The sequence below is a fragment of the Odocoileus virginianus genome, chromosome 24 (assembly GCF_023699985.2).
Source record: "Odocoileus virginianus isolate 20LAN1187 ecotype Illinois chromosome 24, Ovbor_1.2, whole genome shotgun sequence".
Classification (NCBI taxonomy): domain Eukaryota; kingdom Metazoa; phylum Chordata; class Mammalia; order Artiodactyla; family Cervidae; genus Odocoileus; species Odocoileus virginianus.
This window is the reverse complement of record NC_069697.1, coordinates 46,718,630-46,737,075: the sequence shown is the minus strand read 5'-3', so window position 1 is coordinate 46,737,075 and position 18,446 is coordinate 46,718,630. Positions and strand designations below refer to the sequence as shown.

The window sequence follows — 18,446 nt, the reverse complement described above, 5'->3', positions numbered from 1 at the left end:
AAAAATTGCCTGCTCAGGAACACAAAATGTTTCCTTCTTTTAATAAATTTTCCTTCTGCCGCTTTGTGATCAGCTTGCCAGTGAGTAGTGAGAGTTAATAAGAGGGACTGTGCCGGGTTTTGGGGGTATCCAGCCAATGGAATTCATGCAACTAACACAGAAGCTCCTGCAGGTATGGGTACCAGGGGTTAGGGATTCAAAGAATTAAAAGCTTAGAGCTCATGCACTAGCGGGGGAGAATGAGGAAGGCTTATAGGTGGGAATGGAACTATCTTCAAGAGTAAGGAACGAAGACTGGGGTCACTGGGTGGGGTCAGAGAAAACCTGAAAAGGATTTTTGTTCATTATTTAAAAATTCTTTTTAATTAAAAAATTTTTTTAAAAAATTGATGTATAGTCACTTTACAGTGTCTCAGCAAAGTGATTCAGTTATGTGTATAAGTATTTTTTCAGATTCTTTTCCATTATAGGTTATTACAAAATACTGAATATAGTTCCTGTGCTATATAGCAGGACCTCGCTGTTTATGTCACACATAGTAGTATATATATGGAGGCTTCCTAGGTGGTGCTAGTGGTAAGGAACCTGCCTGCCAATGCAGGAGACATAAGAGTTCAATCCCTGGGTCAGGAAGATCCCCTGGAAGAGGGTGTGGCTACCCACTCCAGTATTCTTGCCCGCAGAACATGGCCTGAGAAGCGTAGCAGGCTACAGTCCATAGGGTCGCAGAGAGTCAGACAGGACTAAAGCTACTTAGCATGCACACAGTATATATACAAGTTAATCTCAAATTTCTGATTTATCCCTCTTCCCCACCTCCACTTCCCCTATGGTAACCATACGTTTGTTTCCTGTGAATCTATTTCTGCTTTGTAAATAAGTTTGTATCATGTTTTAGATTCCACATATGAGTGACATCATATGATATTTGTCTTTCTGTCTGGTTTCCTTCACCTAGTAGGATAATCTTCAGGTCCATCCATATTGCTGCAAATAGCATTACTTCATTCTTTTTAATGCCTAATATTCCATTGTGTGTGTGTATATATATATGTACATACACACACGTACACCACATCTTTATCCATTCATGTCAGCGGACATTCAGGTTGCCTCCACATCTTGCTACTAAAATAAAGCTGCTACGAACACTAGGGTGCATATATCTTTTTGAATTAGAGCTTTTGTCTTTTCCAGATATTTTCCCAGGAGTGGGGTTGCTAGATCATATGATAACTCTATTTTTAGTTTTTTAAGGAGCCTCCACACTGTTCTCCATAACGGCTGCATGAATTTACACTCCCACCAACAGTGTGGAAGTGCCCCCCTTTCTCCACACCCTCTCCAGAATTGATTATTTGTAGATGTTTTAATGAGAGCCATTCTCACTGGAATAAGGTGATACCTCATTGTCGTTTTGATTTGCGTTTCCCTGATGATGAGTGATGTTGAACATTTTTTCATGTGCCTGTTGGCCATCTGCAGGCCTTCTTTGAAAAAATGTCTATTTAGGTCTTCTGCCCTTTTCTTGATTGGGTTGTTTGTTTTGTTGATATTGAGCTGTGTAAGCTGTTTGCATATTTTAGAAATTAAGTCCTTGTCGGTCATAGCATTTGCCAATATCTTCTTTCATCCTGTAGGTTGTCTTTTCATTTTGTTTATGGTTTCCTTTGCTCTGGAAAAGCTTTTAACTTTAATTAGGTCTCATTTGTTTATTTTTCCTTTTGTTTCCATTACTCTAGCAGATAGATCTGAAAAAATACTGCTGCAATTTATGTCAGCGTTCTGCCTATGCTTCCCTCTGGCAGAAAAGCATCTTTAGACCTAGTCAGGTAAGGGCTTCGGGGCAAGTGCAGCAGGAGCAGACGCAAGGAGGCGGGAAGCAGCAGGGGCTCCTGGAGCGGCTCTTAGGAGAGAACAGTGTGGGACAGACAGGAGGCAGGAGTGTGGCTTCCTGGGAAACCTGTCCTGCTGCAGGAGGTCCCCTCCTGCAAAGGGTGATATACACTTGTTGCCCGACTCTTCGTGACCCCATGGACAGCAGCATGCCAGGCTTCCCTGTCCTTCACCCTCTCCCAGAGCTTGCTCAAACTCATGTCCATTGAGTTGGTGATGCCATCCAACCACCTCATCCTCGGTCACCCCCTTCTCCCCTTGCCCTCATTCTTTCCCGGCATCAGAGTAAATGAATCAAAGTACTTTTAAAAAAACCAACTTTTCAAAGAAATATACAAATGGTACAGTGCTCTGATCATGTGCATACAGGTGGGTGAATTTTCACAAATGGAACACACTATGCGGCTCGCATCAAGATTAAGCAACTTGAACATTTACCAGCATGCTAGTGTCAGGACCCCATTTAAATCCTGCTGCTTCTCCCAAGGGAAGCTCTAGCCCCACACTTTCCAGCTGCGTTTGCCTGTTTCTATCCATCCTATGGAATCCCATAGGTTGGAAGTTGAGTCTGCAAAGATTTACCCATGCTGCTGCATGTAGTTACAGCTTGCTCATTCCATCCTGTGACTGTGCCAAGTTTATTTATCCGTTCTACTCTCCGCGGGCAATTGTAGAGTTTCCAATTTGGGCTCTTACAAACGGTGCTGCTATGCACAGGCTCACCTTTTGGTGTAAGCAGTTGCACGCACTTTGTTAGGTGCACAGCAAGGGGTGGAGCTGCTGGGCCAAATCCTTTTTCAAAGGAGTTGTTCCAACTTCCACTCCCATCAGCAGAACATGGAACGTATAAACACTCCTGTGCGAAATGAGAAGGCGCATTCCAGGACAGGAATGTAAACTCCTCTAACTAGAAAAACGGCACATGAATTAACTTCTTAAATATTCTAGACCCTTCAGTATGTGAAAGCAAGTTATTAAAATGAGGATTTTCAGTGTTCAACATAAATCTTCTTGAAAAATTGAATAACATCTCTCCTCTTCCTAGCTCTTAGGGGAAAAACTCCTGTCAGGTTATACGAGAGGAGTACTGGAAGCCTTTAAATTTCAGGATGATTTATCCAGATAGGAAGTCTAAGGTCACAAATGAAATGAATAATGTCAGCCAAGGGACTTCCCTGGAGGCCCAGTGGTTAGGAATCTGCCTTGCGGTGTGGGGGACACGGGTTCAATCCCCGGCTGGGGAACTAAGAGCCCATGTGCCATGAGGCAGCTAAGCCTTGACACAGCCAAATACATAAATAAATTTTTAAAAATTAAAAAATGATGCTGGCCAAGCCCAGGTGACCACTAACAGTCACGTGAGTGGTCAAAGGAGATGACCATTCCAGAGTCAAGGCTGCCTACCTGATGGATGTACAATGCAGGAGGAGAATATTCTACCTCGGGTTAAAAAAAAAATGAAGGAGAAATGTGAAATGACTGAGACCTAAATATGTATGGATTGGAGTCTTTCATAAAGAATTCTGTTTTAATTTGTCCTTAAAATCTCAAAGTAGCAAAAACCAAGCTTGTATAGATAAGCTATTACGGAACTGGATATTAAATAAAATTCTGTCTGGTTTATGCAAATGTCAAGGAGGGTTCACATTTAAATCTCGACATGGGACTATACTTATCCGCCAGAGAGAAGTAGCATTCCCCCAAATCAACCTTAAAATTGTAAAATTGAGATCTTATGATAAAGCAGCCACATGGAAACTGGGATACAAAGAGAGATATTAAACAAAATTGCCTAGATTTGTCAACTCCACACAGTTTATAAAGTATAGAATAAGGGGTGAAAGTGCTCATTTACATAAAGCATATAAGGTTTCCATATTCATATGCCTACTGCTTTTTATTCCCAAGTAAAGTTCTGTGGAAAGGCACTCATTTGTAGAGTGAACAACTCATGTCAGCAAAAAGAAAAGGAAAGTGAAGTCGCTCAGTCATGTCTGACTCTTTGCGACCCCATGGACTGTAGCCTACCAGGCGCCTCCATCCATGGGATTTTCCAGGCAAGAGTACTGGAGTGGGTTGCCATTGCCTTCTCCAGGGGATCTTCCCGACCCAGGGATCAAACAGAGTCTCCCGCGTTGCAGGCAGACGCTTTACTCTCTGAGCCACCAGGGAAGCCAAATCTCCAATCTCTTTGCATAAGCAAATGGAATTGAGAAATTACAAAAGACCACAGTAGTCCCAATGGCAGGGGGGCCATGAGAAAGTTCTTTATATAGTTATATTTAAAAACTAAGAAATTTTATTTTGTCTCTGATCTAGGTCCTCCTGTAAGCACTACAAATATTAACTCATTAATGCTCACCCCATCCTGTGAGGGTCCTGCAACTGTCCTATTTCACAGATAAAGCAACTGAAGCATAGAACACATTTTATAGACAGTTAAGGTTTCGCCCTAATAAACCTCGCTGAATCCTGTCTACCTTTCTCAAAGCATATTTAACTTTAATGTACTTGAAGGATGTATGACATTATCTTGCTTCCTTACACTAAGATCAGTTCTTAAGGACCTCATGGGCAGATGGCTGTGGCTTTCAGTGCCCAACTTTTTTTTAATCCATTTATTTTTTATTGTGGTAGAAGTCACAACATATAAAACACACTATTTTAACCATATTTAACTATACAGTTCAGTGGCACTAAGGACATTCACATTATGGTGCAAGTCTCATCATTGCCCATCTCCCCAAACTTTCACCTTCCCAAACTGAAACTCTGTCCCCATTAAACACTAATCCCCCATTCCCCCACCCCTCCCTGGCATCTGCCAACGTACATTCTGACACTGTGAACTTGACTATCCTAGGTACCTCGTATAAGTGGAATCAAACAGCACTTGTCTGCATATTGGAATCATGTGCCCAGGTTTTTATTCAGAATATTTCAGGGGACAAGGACTATAGAGGCTAAAGATTATGTATATGTAGCAAGATGGATTTTTTTTTTAAAGAAGAAAATGTAGGAACTCATTCTCATGATGATTTTGTTCCAGTGTGTGGGATTCATTTTCTTAGATCTGCATAGTAGATTCAGAATGCCTCCACGCCAAGTCTCTGACCTCTCCTAACCTGGAAAAAACCAGACATCCATTTATATTAATTAAAAAGATCTGGCTCTAGAAGTGGTAAGCTTCAGTTATCAGGGTTAATGTCTTCAGAGTCTTCCCTGCAGCCAGGCTGTGCTCCAAGGGCAGCCGAATATAAATCCTGCCTCTGCCGCCCTGGGTGGTGTCAGTTTTATGCTCCAAAATTCTGGCTTCTTCATGATGCCTATGTGACCAATGGAACGTATGGTAAATGTGAAAAACGTCAACCACTTTAGCCTGCCATTGTTTTTTTTTTAATTCAAGATTTTGAAACACATATAGTTTTTTGCAAAAGGGGAGTTAGATGGGGCGGGAGAAGGGGTTGGAGTGCATCTGTCCCTGACTCAGACGTCGGGCAAAGCGAAGTGGAGTTCTCTCGTTGTGACTGCAGCCAGGCTCCCAGCTTCATACCCGGCTCTCGTGGTTAATGGGGCTTCCTAGATGGCTCAGCGATAAAGAATCTGCCTACCAGTGCAGGAGACGCGGGTTCGATCCCTGGATCAGGAAGATCCCCCGGAGAAGGGAATGGAAACCCACTCCAGTGTTCTTGCCTGGGAGATTCCAGACAGATGAGCCTGGTGGGCTACAATCCACAGGGTCACAAGGAGTTGGACACGACTGAGTGCACATGAACTCAAGGTTATGGGCCAGGCTGAGGTGGTGGGATAGCCGTTTTTACTCACTAGTGCACTTGACCCTTCCAATTATAGCCTCTTGTCTTAAAACCAGGTACAAGCTTAAGCAATACACTTCTTGAGTGTGAAAAATCCCAGAGAACCAAGAGGTACAATGCTGTCCCCTTGAAACTCTTTCCAAGTTCAGTACTAGGGCAAATGGCAGACAAATCAAATCAGACTCGGTGTAGACGGCTGGGGGCAGGTCCTAGGACACCATCAGAAATCACCTCAGATAATGTTGCACTTGTGTGCATCCAGTGTGCATCTGAAACCCACTTTCATCTCCTCTGCACATCGCCCTTGATGATAAACAGCTGCCGACCTGGATTATCTACAAGGACAGACGTACATTATTGGGAGGTCTGATGATACCAGCACATCTTAATGTAATCACATCAGAGTTTATAAATACGTCTCGGCAGAACGGAGGGGAAGCCGTTGCTCTCACACCTCAGGGCTGTGGAGGTCTCCCATAGAGGGAGATCTGTTTCTGGCTGTACCCTGAAGCAAGAGTGGGGTGATTTCCTGGAGACTACAGCATCAGAGCAATAGACTCTGCTGAGAAATGCCCATAAACCAGACTGCTTTCCCACCTTGTGGGTCTTGACCCCACCAGAACATTCTGTCCAGCTTGGTGGACCCCGTAAAATATTTTATTTCAGTCACCCTGGAAACATTAACAAAATTTTAAAAAGCCCAGCGAGAAAAGAGCAAGGCTTGTTTGTGACTATGATCATCAGCTCTCCCCGGCTGCTGGGGGGCAGAAGTGCATGGCCCCTCACCCCCTCCCTCGCACACCTGCCACATTCCATGTGAACACGTCAAACCCTCAAGCCTGCTTGATTAATCACCCAGCCCAAGAATCTACGGAATAAAGTTCACGTTACCCGGAGAGCTATATGAAGGGCCCTCTGAGGTCAGGATGCAAGACCAAACAAAATTAACGTGCCTGCCACATCCATCATCTTGTAATCTGCTTCCAGTTCCATAATCCCTGAACGCCTGGACTGTGCATACCAAGAACATTTCTGTCCGACGTGGATCAAAACACTTCACGCACAAAGGGCTCTGAAGCCTCCCCACCCCCAGGAAAATCATTAACCAGTTCTGCAAGTCAGACAGCCTTGGGACTGCAGTCACCTGCTCAAACCAAGTTTCGAGGGACCTGGGAGTTTTCTCGATTCTCTCATAAATGTTTCTTTAGACATAATGACAATAAAATTTGATTTGACCTAAGATTGAGGAATACACTGTTAACTTTCCGGCAACATACTAACTCGTTTAGATCATGTAAAGGATACAACAGCTCTCACTGCATAAAACTGTTTTACAATTAGTTCAAGCGAACTGATGTTGCCAAAAATAAACTGGTAGCATTAGGCCGTAACCTGAAATCAGAATGGATATATTGTATTTTATATTATCATGAGATGACCTTTTAAAATAATTGCCTATGTTTATTTTATTTTTGGCTATAGGTCTTTGTTGCTGCGTGGGCATTTCTCTAGCTGCGGAGAGCCGGGACCACTCTCCAGCCGCAGCGCCACTCTCTCGTTGGGCTGCTCTCATTGCGGAGCATGGGTGTAGGGTGTGGGGGCTTCCGGAGCTGTGGCGGGTGGGCTCAGGAGCTGAGGCTCCCGGGCCCTGGAGCACGGGCTCAATAGCTGTGGCGCACGGGCTTCGCTGCTCCACAGCTTGTGGGACCTTCCCGGATCAGGGGTCAAACCCGGGCCTCCTGCATGGGCAGGCGGGTTCTTCACCACTCAGCCACCAGGGAAGGCCCTTGAGATGACTTTTCATTGTGATCTCAGGACCTGTGATGGGTATTTCAAGGGAAGTATTCCTACACATTTCGCTCAGGAGACAGGGAGACGCAGAGACGTTGTGAGAAATCCAAGGTCACACAGCACTTGCCTGGGCTGGGCTGAGAGAAGTCCCCATCACACTTGTGTTTTCCTCTCACAACTGATATTATTTTCAAGATTTTATGCTATAAACCTCCCAATTCTCTAAAATATGGTAAAGATTTGACCACAAGTTTATTTTACGCTACTAGCCCCCTAGTTCTCTCAAATACTTCACCACAAAGATTTGCATCACAGATTATGCGAATATTACTCATGGATTTGTTCATTTCAAAGCATACATTCCTAGACTTCTGACAGAATAGGAAGTTGGGCAGCCAGGATATTTTATGTTTTGGTCATTTACACTCCCACTGTCTGAGAAGACAGGTTTTAGGTATAATTTCCATGTAGAGAAGTTTGTATGGTTTAGCAGCAAGGATGAAAAAGGATGAAGACAGTGTTCTCACCCTTAGAAATTCAGATATTAGACTCAGTTTGTGGGCTAAGAGTGTCCACTGATTATGCAAGAGTGACACCCAAATACACATCAATTTTGGGAACATTAGGAGTGATCCTTAAATAAAAATAAAGGGACAGTATCACTGTGGTTAATCTGAAGTGGCAAGACTTTGATTCATCCAACAGTAAGCAAATGAGAATTATGTGTCACGAAAAACTGTGCATTTATTATTTCATTTCATCCTTATACCTGCCTTCTGCTGTTCCCTGTGCCCATTACTGGCAATGAAACTGGGGATCAGTGAAGGACATTCTAGAATTCACAGACACAGTCGCATGACAAGGCTGAGCTCTGAAGTCACACACATCTTATTCCACCCGTCCCCAGGCAGATCACTGACACTGGAATCCAAATCTGAACAAGGTCAGCACTCGCCTCCCTCCAGAAAAGTTAATGTTTTAAGCTCTTGGTACCATTTTTGCCACGCCCCCAAAAATGTGAAAGTATTTAAAAATACAAAAGTGAAGAACCTGCTGTTACTCATGGCTTTCAGCAGGAAAACAGGAAATGGTTTTTACCGAGAAGCACGGAGGTGGTGAGGACAGGGTGGGCCTGAGGCTTGGTGGGGTAGGGGGCCACAGAGGCATACTGCCTGCGGTGAGGGGTTTTGGGGGATGGTGGGGAGGTGCAAGGTGCTTGGATGATGATCCAGACATCAATATGAACACTTCAGTCAACAAATCCTGATCAATATCAGCTCTGTGCTCGGTAACAACAAGGTACGATGCCTAAGGTAAGGGGCCTGCCTCCCAAAGACTCAGTCTGGAAGCGGGGAGACAGAATAAGGAATAAGCAATAAAATACCACATGGTGACGGCTACATTACGGGCTCCCACACAGCACGAGGTGAGCACTGGGGACTGGCCCCCGGAAAGGGGGAGGCGACACGTCCTGGAGGAAGCGACATTTCTTCTGGGGTCTCAAGAAATGAGGAGGAGTTTTCCTGGCAGAGAAGAGGGGAAGGGCTATCCAGGCAGAGCTTATTTCCAGAGGCACAGAGGTTGGAGAGATCACGGTGTGTCTTGGAAGATGGTTCTCCATGGCCACAGCCCACAACATACCCTGTCAGCGGTGGGGGCAATGCAGAGATGATGCTGGAGAGGTGGGCTGGAAGCCCGATTTCGAGTCTGCCGTTTGTACTCTGTAAGGAGCCTAAGGGTTTTAGGGAAAGAAGTGTGACGTGTGAAGATAATGTTGGAGGTTTTGCGGACGATGGGATTGAGAGAGCCAGGCAAGTGGCAGGCAGGCCGGCTGTTGTGAACTCTACTTGGAAGGACCCTCCCAGCAACACAGCCACCCAGCTGGTGAGTTTAAGGATGGGGCCAGACTGAGATCCTGCCGCTGCTCCCTTCCCCCTGCCCAGACAGACAGACAAAGTGAAGCACTCTAACCTCTGGGCTGCCCAGAAAGATTCAAGTTTACTAGCTTGTAAACAGCAACAGGTGGGTTCAAAAATAATAGTAAAAGAATGAAGAAATGCTTTTACTTCGGCTTTAGACTCCTGCTGTCTTGTGGACCAAGTTAACAACCCAAATCAACACAGCTCAGATACTGAGTAAAACCAACACGACACAGTCGTGGGAACTGAGGCAACCTTGGGCTTCTCGGGCTTCTGCACAGCTTCCTGGGCTTCCCCGCTGGCTCAGATGGTAAAGGATCTGCCTGCAATGCCGGAGACCCAGGTTCAATCCTTGAATCAGGAGGATCCCCTGGAGACGGGAATGGCAACCCACTCCAGTATTCTTGCCTGGAGAATTCCATGAACAGAGGAGCCTGGCAGGCTACAGTCCATGGGGTTGCACAGTCAGACATGACTGAGTGACTCTTAGTTTCACATAGCTTCTTGCTAAATCAACCAAAGTCATCAAGTCCTGACTATGCCCACGTGCCAGAATTCAGAGACACAAGCGAGTTCCTTTCAGAGTAGGCTGTATCAATTCTTTTCTAAGAGCAGAAGGTCACTATCTTAGCCTTTTACCTAAAAAGAAAGTCAACTGGCAAGAAAATACATCATCCACAGACTATATTTGCAGCTGGTTCCCAAGATGCCCACTGCAAAGCAGTCCTGGATCATGACCATCATCATGACATCAGTCTCGTAATCATAAAAGCCTAATGCCCTATGGCTGGGATATGAGGGCAGGACATTTACTCCATTTTCCAGAAAACTCAAATGTTCAATGAAGCAAAAATTCTCAAGATCTGATAAGCCAAACGGCCCTCCTAGAGCCGGCTCATAATTTTACTCCAAAGAGTGGGATCTATGTGGAGAGTCTATTTTCAGGTTAGACACAGATTTCAGATTTTAGACACCTGCATTTCTCCAGAAGTGCCCCTAAGGCTTTGTATCGGAGCATGAAGTCATGGGGTGTCATCGGGTTTCTGGGGTGCCTCCCTCCTCACATGAGATTAACACTCATCTGTACCCTTCGAGTTAGAGTGGGTGGCAGGCCTGGGGACAAGGTGTCTGCATTCTTTAACACCGCGCTTCATACCGTATGTACCAAATCATTACAATAAGCAGAGTGTGCTGTGTCTCTGATTGGTCACAGATGGGAGAAAGCCGGCCTCCATAATAAACTCACGGAGGTGGAGTGTGTCGTCACACACGAAGCCAGGGTGTGTGATCCAGGAGGTGTGTGTGTGGGGTGGGAGTTAATGCCATATGTCATTTTACTGCTGTGGGTCTGCTCCCATGTCAATAGCCAAGTGTTCCTCCAAAACCGCTCCGACGCTCTCCCCGATGCCACCGTGCTCCGCCAGACCCACGGGGCACTTACCAGGTACTGCAGCCGCTGGCGCTCGGTCTCAGGGGTGAATTCCGAAGACATGGGGATGATTTCTCCGTTTCTGATGATTATGGCCCTGCAAGGGTGAGAAGGCATGTCAGCAGCCAATCTCATAAGCACTGCGATTTTGTGATGATGCCACAGCTTGGTTCAGAATCCACACGCAGCTCTCAGGGGACTTCCATTCCTCCAGCCTGCATAGCAAAGCTCAGTGTAACCCACTCCGGAGTCCTCACCATACCATAGGTATCTCTAAGAGCACGACATTCTCTTTTTCTGCTAGTTTAATGCCCAGCACCAAGCATACTGTTTGGCACATGACAGGTGCTCAGTGAATAAATGGATGGATGGATGAATGATGCACAGAGGCTCACCCTAGGCTAGTGCCCTCCAAGAGAACTTCCTGTGATCCTTAAATGTATGCCTTAATCTGTGCAGTCCAAGATGGCAGCAACCAGCCCCATGTGAGTACTGAGCATTTGAATCACGGTCAGTGCAAGCTGAGGGGCTTCCCAGGTGGTGCTAGTGGTAAAGAACCCATCTCCCAATGCAGGGAACCCCGATCTTCCCCGGGGTCAGGAAGATCGCCTGGAGGAGGGCATGGCAACCCACTCCAGTATTCTTGCCTGGAGAATTCCCATGGACAGAGGAGCCTGGCAGGCTAGAGTCCATAGAATTGCAAAGAGTTGGTTCTGACTGAAGCAACTTAGCATGCAGGCACACAGTGCAAAATGAATATTTCATTTTATTTCACTGTAATTAATTTAGCGTTAAGCTAAACAGTCACAAGTGGGCTAGCGCTTGAAGTAGCCGACAGGGCAATTCCAAGTGTTTGTTACTCAAAATGTCTGTGCGCCCCCAGCACGGGCCTCACCTGAGAGCTAGGTAGAAATGCAGACTCTCAGGTTCCCCGCAGCCTTCCTGTACTGGAATCTGCCTTGTCATAAGATTCCCAGGGGATTTGGAGGCACATGAAAATCTGAGAGCAGCTGACCTAGACTCCTGAGATTCTAAGGTAACATCTTGGGTCGAGGGAAAACCACTGTCATCTCAAAGTTCAGGAAATTCACAAACTCCCAAAAATGTGCCCAAGAGCTACGGCTGACTCCAGGACTTTTGAGAGAACAGAGCCCCCCAGAGCAGACCTCTAAAGGAAAGGACAGAGCATCGGCCGACGGCACTTTCCCTAAGCCTCTCCCCGTGGGGCCTCCGGTGCTCAGACCTTGTTCTGCAGCAGTCCCTGCAGCACTGACCTCCGGAACATCGATCCGCTGCGGTGGAAGGCTGCCATTTCTACCACAAACGCAAGTGGCTGGGGGAACTGCATTCTATTTGAACCCCAAAGCTCCCCAGTACCAGGGAGCCAGAGACCTGCGGGCCCAACGCGCTTCTCTGTGAAAACCCACAGGCATGGGGAATACCATCAGTGAGCTCAGCTCTAGGTGGATGCCTCGTTGACATGGGGAGGCTGCATTCTTTGTGCCAACAAGCCCCTGGCACCCCTCACCCCCTGACTTGGAAACAATCCCTATTAATGGCTGCAGCTGCCCGCCCCCTGCCCCGCCCCCTCCCCACCTGTGCCCAGTTGCTGTTGTCATAGAAACTGGTGGAGGTGGGCAGGCAAGGGAGGAGGTAACAAGAAAAATCCTGGGGGTGTCAGAGAATTGATGGATCCAGGGGGAAAATGGTGGAAGCTGTAAGGAAATGGAGAAGTTTGGGGAGACTGACCCTGGGGAGAGGATGCCTTGTGTTGAAATACACACCTCACTTCTTTTATTATGCTGCCAAAAAATAGGACAAATGAAAGATCCCTTGTTATAAACCTAGAGTCACTTGTAAAATGCAACCACCTCCCCCTACCCCAAGAAAGGTGATACCAACCATTCACAAATCAGTGCGAGTTAATTGAAATTGTCTTTGTCCTACTTATCAGCTGAGAATAACTGTAATGAGAGAGGAGGAGTTTGGATAGAGGATGGAGAAACTTGGAGAACTTGAAATAAGGGGTCAGGAATGTCAAGGTTAGGGCCTAATCTTTTTTTTTTTTCTTACTGTGGTAAAAGTCACATAATATAAAACATACTATTTTAACTATTTGACTGTACATTTCAATAGCACTAAGTACCTTCACATTATTGTGCAACTCTCAACCTCACCCATCCCCTGAATTCTTCACCTTTCTAAACTGAAACTGCCCCATTAGACACTAACTCTCCATCGCCCCTTCCCACCCACCTCCACCCCCCATTCCTGTGGTTTCTACCAGTGTACTTTCTGACTTTGAATTTCATCTCATATAAGTGAAATCAAACAGTATTTGTCTGGACCTAATGTACATTGGAATGCATTTTTAAGGTTAATTTATGCCCTATGAACAGACTGTACCTTCTTCTTTTGCCCGTCCTATACAGAAAGTTCTCACTAGTATGTTTTATACAGAGTAGTGTATATATGTCAGTCTCCTAATCTCCCAGTTCATCTCACCCTCCCTCAGCCCACCTGGTGTCCATTCTTTTGTTCTCTACATCTGTCTGTTTCTGCTTTGCAAATAGCTTCATCTGTACATGGTGAAGTGAGACGGAAAGAGAAAAATAAAAGTTGTACACTGCACACATGTGGAATCTAGAAAAGCGGCTCAGGGCCTAATCTTAAAGTAGCAAGAAGGGCTCTGAGGACATGGGGGACTGGAGCAAAAGGCATTCTGCAGCAAATTCCCACGGCAATCTTCGGTTTCCAAATTTTTCCTGGAAGCTAGCCTTAACTCTTTCCTTTCCCTTTTCCTACATGGCCCCTGAGTTCCAGCATCCAGGCTCAGACTAGACAGGTGGATGGCCGGGAGGGAAGTAAGGGACAGTGAGGAAGAGGAGGAAGGCAGAGAAGGTGGAGGGTGGGGTGTCAGCCAAAGTGCCCTGTGGGGAGCAGCCTACAAACATCCAACCAGACGTGGAAGAGCCTCCCCCAGGAGCCAAGGGTCAGGAGGTCAGGGGCCTGCTCCGTTTGGGTCTGCTATATTCCAAAATGCCTGTCACCGAGCAGGAGCCCCGTGAATATTAACTGAATATAAGAACAGATGAGAGAGAAATGGATAAAGAAGATGAGGTACATATATACAGTGGAATATTACTCAGCCACAGAAAGGAATGAAGTTGGGTCACTTGAAGAGATGTGTATGAACCCAGAGTCTTTTGTACAGAGTGATGTAAGTCAGAAAGATATCATCTAGTAATGCATATATGTGGAATCTGGAAAATGGTACAGATGAACACATTTGCAGGGCAGGAACAGAGACGAAGGCACAGAGAACGGATGTGTGGACGTGGGGAGGGGAGAAGGGTGGGATGAATGAGGAGATCGGGTTTGCCATGAGTAAGACAGACAGCTGGTGGGAACCTGCTTATGGCACAGGCAACTCAGCTCAGTCTTCTGTGATGACCTGGGGGAGTGGGACCTAGGGAATCCAGATTGCAGGGAGAAACATCAATAACCTCAGATGTGCAGATGACACCACCCTATGGCAGAAAGAGAAGAAGAACTTAAGAGTCTCTTGATAAAAGTGAAAGAAGAGAGTGAAAAAGTTGGCTTAAAATTCAACATCCAAAAAATGAAGATCATGGCATCTGGTCCCATCACTTCATGGCAAATAGATGGGAAAACAATGGAAACAGTGACAAACTATTTTTGGAGGCTCCAAAATCACTGCAGATGGTGACTGCAGGCATGAAATGAAAAGACTCTTGCTCTTTGGAAGAAAAGCTATGACAAATGTAGTGTATTAAAAAGCAGAGATGTTACTTTGCCAACAAAGGTCCGTATAATGAAAGCTATGGTCTTTCCAGTGGTCATGTACAGATGTGAGAGCTGGACCATAAAGAAAACTGAAAAAAAAAAAAGAAAACTGAGCACCAAAGAATTGATGCTTTTGAACTGTGGTGTTGGAGAAGACTCTTGAAAGTCCCTTGGACTGCAAGGAGATCAAACGAGTCCATCCTAAAGGAAATCAGCCCTGAATATTCATTGGAAGGACTGATGTTGAAGCTGAAACTCCAATACTTTGGCCACCTGATGCGAAGAGCTGACTCATTAGAAAAGACCCTGATGCTGGGAAAGATTGAGGGCAGGAGAGAAGGGGACGACGGAGGATGAGATGCTTGGATGACATCACAGACTCAATGGACATGAGTTTGAGTAAACTCAGGAGATGGTGAAGGACAGGGAAGCCTGGCGTGCTGCAGTCCACGGGGTCGCAGAGTCAGACACGCCTGAGGACAGCGATGACAGAGGGGCGTGGGAGTGAGGTCCGAGAGAAGAGAGACAGGTCTACTTCCAGCTGATTCACTTCGCTCTGCAGCAGATACCAAACAAGACTGCGAAGCCACTAAACTCCAAAAAAATAAGAAGGACAGATGGGAGAACTGAGGAGGAGCTCTGCCTTGAATCTGAGGGAGGAAGAGAACAGAACCAGGAGGCAGCAGATGTCTGCTTACACCAGGAAAGTGGGGCGCATGCCACAGCACGGGCAGGGAACTTCACTCGGGCACCTGCTCCCTCTGCCATCTTGCCTTCCCCTCCTGCTGATTAGGTGAGTCCACCGCCCACCCCAGGCCCGGGCCTTCCCTGCATCAGGCTCTCCCTCGAGGTTCCCAACCGCTCCCTCTGCTGGCTCTCTGTTCATGGTTCAAAACCACGCCCAAAACACTTTGTGATTAAAATCAAACAGAATCGAAACCAAAACCAAACAAATATCACTCTCCTCATGCGAAACCCACTTCCGGGGTCTTTTTCCTTTCTTGGGAAACCAAGGTTTACACCTTCTTTGTTTTTTTATTTTCCTTTAATATCTTCTTTTGGAGAAGGATATGGCAACCCACTCCTGAGTTCTTGCCTGGAGAGTCCCGTGGACGGAGGAGCCTGGTGGGCTGCTGTCCATGGGGTCGCATAGAGTCGGACACGACTTAAGTGACTTAGCATGCATGCATGCGTTGGAGGAGGAAATGGCAACCCTCTCCAGTGTTCTTGCCTGGAGAATCCCAGGGACGGGGGAGCCTGGTGGGCTGCTGTCCATGGGGTCGCATAGAGTCAGATACAACTGAAGTGACTTAGCATGCATGCACGCATTGGAGGAGGAAATGGCAACCCTCTCCAGTGTTCTTGCCTGGAGAATCCCAGGGACGGAGGAGCCTGGTGGGCTGCCGTCTGTGGGGTCGCACAGAGTTGGACGCGACTGACGTGACTTGGCGGCAGCAGCAGCAGCAGCAATATCTTCTTTAATAAGACATTACAGCACACAGCTGAGCCCCTAGTGTGTCAGATAAAAATGGAGATGCAGATCCATCCAAAGGAGAAGGCAAACAAACGTCACCTTAACCCCATTCCTTCGGCAACCCGTGGAAATACAGAATACAAAAGGAGCAATCCTGTGTCTCTGATCAAGCCTTTGAAGACACCGTAACAATTTTACAATGAACTTTGCTGTGATCTGTTAACGAATCTTCAAATTAAATAATGAGGATGTCTAAAAATTGTAATCTTCTACAGCAGATTCAAGCCAAACACACAAAAAAATGGACACACAGAATCTACATCCAAGGTCTCTCCGTCCACATCTCCCACGGATTCCTTGAAAACAGGCAAACCCATGCCTTGCCTCTCTCTCTAGTTGACTACTCTCATGAGTCTCCAAACAGCCTTCTTGCTGCTGCACTCCCTGGGCATGACCTCATCCCCCACGTACCAGGCAGCATGTGTGGGTCCTTCCTGACGCTGACTTCTGGGACACCCCTCCTCCTGGTTCCCCCCTGACCTCCCAGGACACCTCCCCTCCCAGACTCCTCTCCACCTCCTGTGTGGCTGTGAGCGGCCACTCTGTCCTTCTACCTCTCTGCCTGGGCACTCACTTCCCACCTTCTTAACCGCCAGGCTTTGGTTTACAGGTCTCTCCTCCAAGCTCCATGAGCCTGGTGCTCCTTCTAATATACAACACGTTCTGTTTTGTTATTCCTTCCTTAACTGTCTACCTCCCGAGCCGGTCCATAAGCCCCTAAGATGAGAATCATGTCTGTGCTTCTCACACTATGCCCCACTACTGTGCACAGAGCGAGGTCGTGTCAAGCAGTACTGGCTACAGAATTTCCAAAGTCCTAGGCCAAGTAAAAATGCAGGCCCTCTTGTTAAAAAATTTCAGTTCAGTTGCTCAGTCATGTCTGATTCTGAGATCCCATGGACGGCAACATGCCAGGCTTCCCTGTCCATCACCAACTCCCGGAGCTTGCTCAAACTTATGTCAAAAAAATAAAACACATAGTTATTAAAATTTTTAAATTATTTTTTCACGTTAAAAAAACTAATGGGAATTTAAAGACTGTGACAACAGATCATGAAGCCAAATATGGGGGCCCTTCTGAGTGTGGGGTCCTGTGACTACACAGGTCACACCCCCATGAAACTGATCCTGACTGGGTGCCCTTTACTGAATAAATCATTAGCTTTAACAACTGCATATGCCGATGCCTCCAAACATCCTTTCCAGCCCACACATCTCTGCCATGCTCCAGCCTAGAACAGCCAACTGCTGGCAAACATTCACTCAGGTACTCACTGGTGTCTTGGACTCGGCATGTTTCAGACTTGATCATCCTCCTCCCCCGGCCCCAGCACACCCCCAAAATTGTCCTTCCAGCATTCCCAGATTCAGGGAACAGCAACCCTTTCCACTGAGGGGCCCATTGCTGAAGCCGTCTTAGCCTTCGAACTCTTCTCACCCTGCATATCCAGACAGGCAGCGAGCCTGTAGCGCCCAATCCCAACAGCAGGCAGAGCTGCCCTGCCTTGGTTTCTTCTGCTACTGCCTGGGTTCAGGCCCCATCAGAGCTTGTCCGCCTGACGCAGGAGCTCTCAGTTCTGCCCTCCTCTGAGCCCTGCTCCCCAGGGTCACCAAGATCATTTTAAAGCATCACACCCCGCCCACCACCGTAAGCCCCTGGGTGCCTTCCCAGCATTTGCAAACTCCTCCATTATCTGGGTTCTGCCTCTGTTTCTGGTTTCAGCTTCACACTTGCTATTCCTTTCCCACTCCGTCTCCCTTCACCTGGCCAACCGACTCCTCTCTGAGACCCAGCCTGGGAGCACGTCCTCCCAGTCTGCCTTCACTGCCACTTCTCTGCGAGCCCATGGGGTCATGCCCCGTCTCTCTGATGGATGACCTCCGTGACTGGCCCTAACTACCCGAGGGCGTTTTCTGGGCAGAGCCTAAGCCCTGGCCTCTGAAGATCCAGCACTCGGAGCCTGGTCTGTGACAGACACACAGTAACTATTTGCTGGAGGGATAAGTGACTAAGTAGATATGAGTGAGCTGGACTTGGATGGATGAACCGATGTGTCCAGAAGTGACGGTCTCAAATAAGACTTTCTCAATAATATGACTTGTAACAGTCTAATTTTCTATGGTCTGAGTCCTCAAAAGTCCATAAGCCTTCCCACTGGTTTTATAAAAAGACAATGGACCTAAAAGGATGCTGCTCTGGCTGAAGTACCATGGAAAAGTGACTCAAAAGAGAAGGAGAAAATAAACAGGGCCCC

General features: G+C 46.7%; 1 protein-coding gene across 4 annotated transcripts in view; it reads right to left on the bottom strand.

Annotated features, from left to right (window-relative positions):
* Window positions 1-18,446, bottom strand: part of PPM1H (protein phosphatase, Mg2+/Mn2+ dependent 1H) — a 288,609-nt gene that overhangs the window by 79,989 nt on the left and 190,174 nt on the right. For all 4 annotated transcript variants that reach the window (XM_070454667.1, XM_070454669.1, XM_070454668.1 and 1 more), the window contains exon 5: window positions 10,863-10,947. In XM_070454667.1, the coding sequence (XP_070310768.1) occupies window positions 10,863-10,947 (85 nt within the window). The remainder of the gene's footprint in view (window positions 1-10,862; window positions 10,948-18,446) is intronic.